This window comes from Silene latifolia, chromosome 9 (genome assembly GCF_048544455.1).
Source record: "Silene latifolia isolate original U9 population chromosome 9, ASM4854445v1, whole genome shotgun sequence".
In the NCBI taxonomy this organism is placed as follows: domain Eukaryota; kingdom Viridiplantae; phylum Streptophyta; class Magnoliopsida; order Caryophyllales; family Caryophyllaceae; genus Silene; species Silene latifolia.
The window spans coordinates 49,255,904-49,267,092 of record NC_133534.1 but is presented as its reverse complement, the minus strand read 5'-3'; the positions used below and the strand labels follow the sequence as shown (position 1 = coordinate 49,267,092).

The window sequence follows — 11,189 nt, the reverse complement described above, 5'->3', positions numbered from 1 at the left end:
GGTTTGTTTATATGTCACTTGATAATACTAAAACATTAAACCATAATAAAGCTAACCAATTTTAAAAATATTCCAATTCCAATTAGTACATGGTGATTGGGCAGTTGAGCACCACGTTAATCTTGCTTTTGCAGTCACTCTCAGTCTCTACCTCACTAACCATTAACCTTAATACCTTATGGCTGATGTTATATGCCAATCTATATGTCTATATAAATGCTGAAATTGCTATATTTCAAGAACACAAAAACTGTAGATCTAACTCAAAAATCAACTACAATCACCAACTATGGGAAAATTGGTCATCCTTGCTATTCTCCTTCTCATTGCTTCAGGTAGTATTGTACTTCCTCCATTCAACTCCACTCAACCACTTTCTTTTTTCACGTTTGCCAACGCATGTTTTACGCGTTAAATATCGTTAGCTACGTATTTGCAAAAATTATAAAAGTTAGATATTTTTAATGAACTCGTAGAGACGAATCAAACAAGATCCCACATGAATATATTTTCACTTACGTATTGACAGAAAATCGAAATTAAATACACAATTGTGAATAGTGTACAAAAGTGAAATAGGTAGAGTGAAGTTGAATGGAGAAAGTATCTATAAGACCATGTTTATGGGTAGGTCTTACCAAAATTGGTCTTGAATAAAGACAAAATGAAAAGAAATATAATAAAGGTAAAAGAAATAAAAAAGCTAGACCTGGTTTGAGAAACAAGGGCAAACACTCCAAAATAGAACGCTTGGAACAACCTTTGGAACGCCCTGCAAGTGTAGATCACCAAGGGTAGATGGCAGCATGCCATTGGGGGAGGGGGGGTTTCTTAAAAAAAAAAAAAAAAGAATGCTATCAACTTTAATTTAAAAATCCATATTTAACTATAATTTATAAACTTGAAAAAATTTAAAAAGCATATCAATATTCATAATTTTTTATGTTCTACAAATGAAGACCATATTTGATATATTTTTTTTAATTATTATTTTCTTTATCATTTACTTTTTAAGTAGGTTAAGGTAGGGCTGCAAGAACAACAGATAAAACAACAAAATTAGGAACTAAGTCTTGTAAGTAGGTTCAGAAGTAAATATTAATATTTTAATGTAGGAACTTGGTCTAAGTATGGCTGCAGGAATAACTGATAAACATGGTCTAATCGATTGTACTTTTTATTATCCCTCGTGTTTGGATCTAGCTAGCGGAGTTGAAAAATAATTTTGTAACATAGAGTTTATCTAAGACAGTGTACAAAACATTTGCATTTCTCATTTATTTTTTTTTTTTTAGTAGTCGTAAATATATTTGAACTTATTCACCTACTAAAGATGATCAAACTTTCAAATCAACAAGTGTACTTGAATTAGGGATGGTCAAAGCTCAGGTATGCTTTGCCCACCCGCGCCCCGGCCAGCTAGTTGGGCCCTTTTTTACTCTGCCCAATTGGCTCGTGTTAGGCCCGGCCCCGGCCGGCCTCCATCACGGGCCGTGCTCGGTGCAGCATATCATACCCGGCTCACCCTTGACTTGCGTAAATCCTGACCCGTCCTTGGTCCATCTATATAACCTACCGCGGGCCAGTTCGGGTCCATCTTTACCAGGCCCGGCCCGGTCCAATCCTTCCCCCTACGGCCCCACCCACCCATGTTGAATAATGAATATTCTAAAACGACTTACAAAAAATAAGGTAGGGAATAGGAGAATATTAAATGTGCATTTTTTTTTTTTTGACACGGACCGAATTTGTGTGCACTGTAGTAGCAGCAGCAGCAGTAGGCAAGGAAGAAGAGGGAATTGAAATGGTAACCTCGATGATAAGGGAGGAGATGATGATGATGGAGGAACTGAAAAAGATGGAAAACAAGGCATTGAAATGCGCCGGTGTACTGGAAGACTGCTTTAGAACTCCTTGTTGTCCACCCTTGTATTGTAGTGTGGTAGATCGTGCATTTTGTGTTATATAGAATCGAGTGTTCAAACTTCAGAACGTGATAATCATGGATTATGAATAAATAAAACTTGTGTTTACAATTCCGAGCTTAAATACCAAAGATGTCTTAGTTTAATGGTTAAGACGGAGGAATTGTGGACAATAGGTCCCAGATACGAATATCCCCTCTCCTCTATTGTAATAAAGGAAGACTAGAGCTGTCATGAAAATCCTCATGTCATAGGTTGGCTAAATGTTAACTTGCATAACCCAAAATTAGTGTACATAATTGTCTCCTAGAGCTTTTCGGTTAAGAGGCTAATGGAAAGCAAGATCACTAGGTGGCGCATCCTCGACAATTACTTCACCTTCCGCTTTCAGGGACTCCAAGAATTGGTTTGTCTTCTGTGATTTGCCAAGCTTCATCCCAAGAACATTAGGAGGGACATTTGCAGCCGTAGATGTCTGACTTGACCCTGCAAACCACAGAGAGAGTATTTTAGAGATGGAGAGCCGATCATTATTCAACCATTACTAACTACTAACAGAAGTTCCTGAAAAGCAAAAGAGACATATATTTCCAATCTCTAAGTGATACATACAATTGCAAAAGCAACACAAGCTTACACCCTTACAGCAAATGCTGATATTTACTTAGTAAAACTGAATGCCCTGGATTTTACGAAAGAGACCAGGCTGTAAAAATTAAGGGTGCCGCCGTGCAGGACTATATATCAAGTTGGTAAGCAGATGTAAGCAATCATAAGGAATAGTACAAAACACAAACTATATTGCAATAAATTTCCCGTGTCCTGCGTTAATGGTACTACATTTCTAGCCCCAGGAAAGAGAACTAGCAAAAACTCAATACAAAGTAACACCGCAAAGCCCGTTCTTAGATTCTTTCAGATACGATAATCAGGTATGGAGCTTATTAATATAGGTCTACTTAAACAAAGCAGATATGTGTCAGAAGAATCAAAATATTACATTGAGTTTGAATATAGAAGCTAATAATACAAACCGTTTGACTTGGTCGAGAATGAATCCAAATCAGTTGATAAACTCAAAGATGAACTATCAAGTTTACCAGTGCCCATGGATGACATGTAACTTTTGTTCTTTTCAATCTGCAAAGGTGAATAAATGGGTAAAAAGCATTCATATGACAGTGATTTACATCCCAATCATTGGCAGATGCGGAACAAGAATATGAAGGTTACATGAAAAAAAAAACGATACCTTGCTTTTATCAATTTCATTAGCTTTGCGTTTCATCAAATCCTTAGTTTCGTTGATCTTACTTGCTAAGACCAGCTTGTGCAATTTCTCTTCATGACTTTCCATCTCGCAATATTGCTTCACCTGGGCAACAGTGACATTTTCCTTGTGCCCAAGAGAGATCATCTCATCAAAGGCAAAAATCAGTTCAAAACCCGCCCTTATTCCTTCTTCGTCTAAACAGTAAGCGTACTCACGTACCTTTGTCGTCTTAAGGATTAAACAATAACAGGAAAGCCCGAAATTTAAGACTTGAAAGACAATGCATTTGATAACAGTGACATAGCAGAATGCAACACAAAAGAAGGGAAGAATGCTTAAAAGTTGAAACTAATCAATTTGTTTCTCATAGTAAAACAGCGACACCTGACTGAATATGAAGACAGTTAATGAATATAGTAATACAATGCCAGGAAACTGAAAGAAGACGATTGATCTTGATTACGAACATCTACTTTCATATTCTGACCTTCCAGCGTGAGCAATTGTTATTAGACACGGAAAAGTGTAGGATACAAGCTTAGACAGCATCCTTAAAGTGTCTAAGTCTTCCAAAATGTTACTTTGCTTATTTGTAACAACAAGCAAGTAAAGAGCTTCAATTGGGTGGTAGACATATCGCACAATTTCAGTTTCCACATACGTATGCTGCTTCCCAGTTCCAATCAGTTTTGGAAATGCGCCGAGAAGAGCCTCAATTCTTATGCGAGACATTTCCACAAACTGTCTCGAGACCAGAGCTGTAAGCATGTACAAGTGAGAATCATCATGCAATCATCAAAGAATAATTCACCCTAAGAAAATCATCGGAAAAGGATACTATGCTATGTACACTGTTGTATACTCCAAAGGTAAGGGCAGTAGTCCTAAAGTCATTAACATAATTTTGCTATATTCAGATTACATCCGACTTCCTCCAAAAAAGCCATCTTCAGTATTCAGCTAACCCATGGCATGATGTGAGTTTAGAGCTATAAGGCAATGTAGAATACTTCCTCCAATTGCTTAGAGGTAGAGGACAGTAGAAAGTATAGGAAATCAAAAAATCCCGTTGGTAGAACACAGTGTAAGACTGAGTATTTGAGGCAGACTTTAGAGACTCGTGGGTTCAGGCTGAGCAGGAATAAGACTGAGTATTTGAGGTGTCAGTTCACTAAGGTGGCGGGGTTGAGATCGACAGAGGCAGGGAGTATTATTTTCGATGGGAATGTTGTTGAGGGTTCGGATTTCTTCAGATATCTAGGATCTATTATTCAAAAAGATGGGGAGTTAGACGGAGATGTGGCTCACAGAATTAAAGCGGGATGGTTGAAATGGAAGAGTGCTTCAGGGTTTCTATGCGATAAAGATATGCCCCAAAGATTAAAGGGAAAATTTTATCGCACGGCAATTAGGCCTGCCCTACTTTACGGCTCCGAGTGTTGGGCCGTGAAGCATTGTCACATTCAAAAGATGAGTGTGGCGGAGATGCGCATGTTGAGGTGGATGTGCGGACATACAAGGAAAGATCGGTTAAGGAATGAGGTGATTAGGGAAAAGGTAAAAGTGGCGCCAATAGAGGACAAGATGATGGAAAACCGACTAAGATGGTTTGGCCACGTGAGAAGGAGACCTATAGACGCACCCGGTTAGGAGGCCGGAGACTTGGAGAACAGAAAAAGGTCCCTAGAGGCGGAGGAAGACCGAGACAGACATGGTTGAGAGTGATAGAGCACGATATGAGAGTTCTGGGGCTTGAGGAGAGTATGGTGACGGAGAGGGCAAAATGGAGGGAAAGGATACATGTGGATTTTTAGTATTTGATGTTTTTTGACATATTTAGTGTTTTTTTTTTATTTAATTTAAAGAAATTAATTTATTTATTTTTCTCTCCTTTATTACACTTTTTCACTAACCACTTCCTTATAGATTTCATCTGGTTCATTCCGGATCCTTCACTCTATTTCGGTTTTTAAAAATCGTTTTAATCTTTTCTCTCGATTTAAATTTTAAGTTTTTATAAAAGAAAGACGGAATTCGATTTTAAAACCCCTAAGTTCACCTTGACTTTCAATTACATTTTCGTTCTTCCTTTTTGTTTTTCATCTTCCCTTTTTATTCGCATTTTGAGGCGTGCGTGCACCCATGGACGGTTCGAAAAGATGATTTATGTCAGCCGACCCCAAATCATTTTGGGATTAAGGCTCTGATGTTGTTGTTGTTGTTGTTGTTGTTGTTGGTAGAACACAGTGTAAGACAGATGGTTATGACAACCTCCTGTAGTGTGTAAACTAATCAGAACTTCCCAGATAAAAACAGAGATTTATTATTAATAAACAATGATGAGTATTTCAATGGGAAACCACCTCCCGCAATGGCTAATCGGCCGGCCACTACTCGTCCGACAAACCACCTCCCGCAATGTGTTGTTCATAACCATATGGTGGGTGAAATTAGAAGAGAATGGGTAAAATTAGAGAGTACTAGAGTAGTTTAGAGAGGGAAGATGGGAGGGGAAATTACAAGGGTATTACTGTCAATAATGTACTATGATGAGTAAAATGCGTACTGCCAAAATCAGCACTTATTATCGTACCTATTTATCATACTAGTTGTTACACCCCGCCTCAAGGGCGCAGTTTTCCAATAAGATGAGACATTAGACCAGATTTTTTTTTTTTTTTTTTTTTTTTTTGAGATTAGATAAATCACACAAATAATATTATACCTCGAGTGGTACAATAGCATCATACAACCAAGTTATATCTTATCGAGCTTAAGTGTAATTTTTTTGAGCTTTCTTAAAGTTAATTTTTTATATGTTTAACTGAGTGAGTTCATAAATTTTATGGTATAACTCGATTTCTTTAAAACAAAACTCGAAAACTTTATTATATAGCTCGGGTTCTAGAGCATAAAACTGGATACAATTGATTGTAGGATCTATTAACTGGATAAATCATGGGTGTTGCTTTTTCACATATTTTTACACCCCATTTATTCAGGAGCCTTTAGCTAGGCCTCCCAAGTAAATAGAAGTGTTACCATTTCAGTTGTCAGAGGTAGTAAGTATAAAAGACAAACAGATGCAAAGGTAATTTAAAATAAATACTATTTAAATGAATAACTCAAGAGGTTTTATTACAAACTCAAGTACTCAACTGAACTGTTTAAGACAACTTGAATTATAAAGCAACGGAAATATAAATAAATAATGTTCTTAAGACACTAAGTGATAGCTAGACTCTGGAAGGTCATCTCGTCCCAAGCTCCCCAAAGGGCATCCAACTCATCTCAAAAATCCAACATGTTCTTTAAGTCTGCTCCCCATTTAACCGGAAATATTAAATGGTTCACTACAGGACGCTATCAATTAAAGCAGGCATCAATTTTATTTTGACAAGACACACAAAACACCCGTCAACCAAAAGCTGAGTAGAAAAGTAAACAATGAATAAGAATAAATTAACCTGTAATAATACTGTTATACAAATAAATTTCACAATCACCATTCCGTCCACATCGCACCATGACACACAACCACTTCTAGACACACAGTCATAATTCAGGACACACAGTCCTGCCTCAGACACACAGTCTCGATACTCCTGGACACACAGTCCACACCAAGACACACAATCTTAAGGACACACAGTCCCTCCTCAAGTCCACGACCCTTCCACATCCTCGTGCCTGGCCTATACAATACACATCTAATCTCCTGCCAGATAAAATCCCCCAGCTCCAACAATAGCCAACAATAGTAACAGTCACGGTAACATAACCAAATTATCATAAAATAAGAACTTGGCATAAGACAGATTATCTAGCAATTAAATCAGCAAGACAATATTAAAGATCGTCTTAAGACAACATAATTCATCTTATCACCAATTCAACTCAACATATAATCTGTTTTACAACAATAATAAAATAGCATAAGATTGAGTAGTTTCCTACCTTTTAGCAAATCTCCAAATATTCAAGCAATAAGAAATTAATAAGGCTCCTCCACAAATCCTTCACAATCTTTAGATCTAAGGCAAGATGGAAAAGTCGTCTCGTAAAGTTGTCTCACAATCTCCCTTTATCTATCGAAATATTTGTGTGTAGTAGTTGTGAACTATAAAACAAAAAGTGATGGGAGAAAGTAGTATTTATATTAGGTAATGGAAGGATTTAGAGTTTAGGAATAATAATAATAATAAGAAGAAGAAGAAGAAGAAGAAGAAGAAGAAGAAGATGTTGGAATGTAAAGACGCAACAATGGACACAAAAGAGAAACTTATCCAAACAGGAGAACAAAGTAGTGTCGTGGTATGGATGCCACTGACTTGAAAACTATATCGGCACGACCAAGGTGGAAATTGTCTACTTGTCGTTAGTCCCCAAAGGTTAATACTGCAACTTTCTAACCCGACCACTCAAGTAAGAAAACTTTGGAACGAACAGAAACTATACCCGTGAATATTTAGAAGAGAACATAATTTAGAGATAGAGAAGAGAGTGTAAAATGTTGTGTATTTTCTGAAGTGGGAGCTGCTCTATTTAAAATAAAACAGAGCAGTAGAGGAGCCAAAAAACCGCTCCATTAAACGTGGTCAAAGACGTGATTAATGGAGATAATTATGCTCCTTAATCGCAGCCCACCAACATTCACATTTGACTGACTGTTACAACAACAGATTCAATGAATGTGGACAACATTAACACAAGCCCCAAAAGATAAAAGTGGGCCAAGGCCCGCACCGCAGGTGCTCTACCTAAATCCAAATCCGAGCCCGAGCTCAAGCCGGGCCGGGTCGGGCTAGCGCGCGTGTGCGTGTGTGTTTGGACCCAAACTGTAACACCCCATACTCCAAGTGCCTTACCAGGACCACTCAGGTATAAGGATGCTACCATCTCGGTTACCCGAGGCAATGATAATCATCAGACAATAACGAAACAACATTTAAATAGTATAACTTTAGTGAAAGGTTACATCCAAAGCCAAATACCAAAATACGAATACAAGTTCTCAAACCAACTGTCTAGTCAGCTAATGAAATGTTGATTAAACTACTAAAGCTACAGCGGAGGACTTCTATCATCAGACGGTGGCACATCCCAGCTATCCCATGTAACTCGATTCATACCTGCTCAATAACTGCTCACCACCCCCGAATGGATCACCACAGTTTTTAAAACATTAAACGGGTCGATTAATCACACAATTTATATAAACCAAAGAACACAAGAAACAAACAAATTCAAACAAATCACACACACAATCACACCCACTCCAATCAATCTCTCACACCGATCGTCCACTCGGGACCGGACCACCCCCAGATGGGGGACCGCAGCCGTACCCACCAAATCCCCGCTCATCATACCGAGTGATAACCCTGTCCCATTAATGTGCACATCCCCTCCCGTGGCGGGTTCCACGGAGGGCGAAACTAGGGCGTGAAGCCACTCCCGTAAGTGACTCCACTCAGCCGAGAACGCATCTTGAGAACCAGAGACAAACAATCACAACCATTAAACAGCAATCAAACCAACGACCGTCACAATACGAGTACGATAATATTCAACAATCACAACACCAACAATGCATCATGGGACTAATACTGAGTAGGGAAACCCTACCTGGAAAGCAACACAATCAGACGATCTCAACAGCTGATATCAAAAGGCTTTTTCTACGAATCCTCCTCCTAACATACAAACATATAATCACTACCAATCACGAAATACAACAAAACCCCCAAATCCCAATATTAGGGTTTAACTAACTTTAACGAAACACTATAAAAACGGTACGTAGATCTTACCCTCGACGCAAGGATCACAAAGGTATAAAGAAAGGTAAAATCCGACCTTCCAAGCTCCGGAATTTGCCAACAATGCGATTGATGCGAAGAACGTAGTTTGTTTTCTCTTTTGAAAGCAATTAGGTTTTAAAAGTGTTTAAAGAAAAGTGGCGGAAGTAATTATATACTTAATCGCATTATTAACAAAACCCGACAAATCATCCCCCCGTAAACCGGCTACTCGATCGAGTAGCTGAGGTACTCGATCGAGTGCCCCCTTACTCGATCGAGTACCCAACAGGTCAGAAACTATTTTTAAAACGCAACACACCCTTACTCGACAGAGTAAGGCCTACTCGATAGAGTACCCAGAGACTCATAAAACCGTAGTATTATAGTCTTCCCTCCTTAAAAAGAACTTCGTCCCCGAAGTTCAAACGACAACAAAACAAAGACACACACTACAACACTCCCGACTCAACAACCAAAACAAAACTCAACATAAAACATGTTACTAACCCAAACTCAACCCGACTCAACCACACAAACATACCGACACAACATAAAAAGGTATAAAAAGCTCCCAAAACTCTTCGCGATCATCTCCTACCCCCCTAAAAGAACCAAGGTTACGTCCCCGTAACCATACATACCTGATCAAAAAGGAAAGGGTAACACTCTCTCATGGCCTCCTCTGCCTTCCATGTAACTTCCTCAGTCTCGTGGTTAAACCAGAGGATCTTAAGCAAAACTGTCTCACCACTCCTAGTTTTCCTAACCTTCCGGTCAAGAATCTGCTTAGGGACCTCAAGATATGATAAGGTCCGATGAACTTCTGACTCAGCTTGCCTTTCTTCCCAAATCTCATAACCGCACGCATAGGAGACACTTTCAGAAGTACCTTGTCCCCAACCTAAAACTCTATATCCCGGCGATGTAGATCTGCATAACTCTTTTGCCTATCCTGAGCCGCTCTCATCCGTTCCCTGATCATCTTAATCTATTCAACCATCTCATGTACCATCTCTGGTCCTAGAACTACTGCCTCAGCACTGTCGTCCTAACAAATCGGACTCCTACATCTCCTCCCATATAAAGCCTCAAACGGTGCCATGCCAATACTAGTGTGATAGCTGTTGTTGTAAGAAAACTCTATCAAATCCAACCTCTGTTCCCAGCTACCACCAAAGTCCATCACACAAGCCCGTAACATATACTCAAGAGTCTTGATCGTTCTCTCAGTCTGACCGTCTGTCGCGGGATGAAATGCTGTACTCATCTTCAAAGTTGTTCCCAAAGATTCCTACAACTCTTTCCAAAACCTTGAGATAAACCTCACATCTCTGTCAGATACTATGTCCTTAGGGACTCCATGTAACTTAAGCACATTCTTCCGATAAGCCATAGCTAATTGTGCTTTAGTCCATGTATCTTTCATTGGCACAAAGTGAGCTGACTTGGTCAGTCGGTCCACTATTACGCATATCATGTTGTTACCCTGTTGACTCTTTGGCAAACCCACGATAAAATCCATAGAAATGGATTCCCACTTCCACTCAGGTACCTCTAAAGACTGAATCTTACCTTGTGGTCGTCGTTGTTCCCCTTTAACTCTCTGGCATGTCAAACAACGGGCCACAAACTCAGCTGTTTCTTTCTTCATCCCAGGCCACCAAAACGTGTTCTTTAAATCCTTGTACAGCTTGTCACCACCTGGATGTACTGAATATGGTGTACAATGTGCCTCTGTCATGATTGTCTTTTTCAGCTCCTCATCATTAGGGACACACCACCTACCATCAAACCTCAAACTACCATCTGTATGAATAGAGAATCGAGACACTGTCCCTTTCTCTACTCCAGCTCTCCATTCAACCAACTTAGGATCCAACGCATGTTTACCTCGAATATCATCATAAAGATCAGGCTGTACTATCAAATCTCTCACGGCATCCCCTCTCTGCATCATATGTATCCCAAACTTCCCCACCTCATCTCTCAACTTCATCAAAGATAGAGCTGTACACAAAGAATGCACACTCTTCCTACTAAAAGCATCTGCAACAACATTGACTTTCCCTTCATGGTAGATAATATCCATGTCATAATCGCCAATCAGCTTCATCCACCTCCTCTGTCTCATGTTCAACTCCTTTTGAGTGAATATGTACTTGAGACTCTTGTGATCCGAAAATACCT

The 11,189-nt window shown here is 39.2% G+C and overlaps 1 protein-coding gene and 1 long non-coding RNA gene across 2 annotated transcripts; one reads left to right on the top strand and one right to left on the bottom strand.

Annotated features, from left to right (window-relative positions):
- Positions 1 to 245: 245 nt before the first annotated feature.
- Positions 246 to 2,049, top strand: LOC141602671 (uncharacterized). Its single transcript, XR_012524594.1, has 2 exons — positions 246 to 335; positions 1,764 to 2,049. It is a non-coding gene; the product is annotated as an uncharacterized LOC141602671 (long non-coding RNA).
- A 204-nt stretch (positions 2,050 to 2,253) lies between these two features.
- Positions 2,254 to 10,959, bottom strand: LOC141601011 (coatomer subunit delta-like). Its single transcript, XM_074421271.1, has 5 exons — positions 10,893 to 10,959; positions 3,733 to 3,956; positions 3,178 to 3,417; positions 2,960 to 3,065; positions 2,254 to 2,411 (listed from the first exon to the last, which is right to left on the bottom strand). The coding sequence occupies exons 1-5, from the start codon at positions 10,957 to 10,959 to the stop codon at positions 2,254 to 2,256; spliced, it is 795 nt and encodes a 264-aa protein (XP_074277372.1).
- Positions 10,960 to 11,189: the final 230 nt, after the last annotated feature.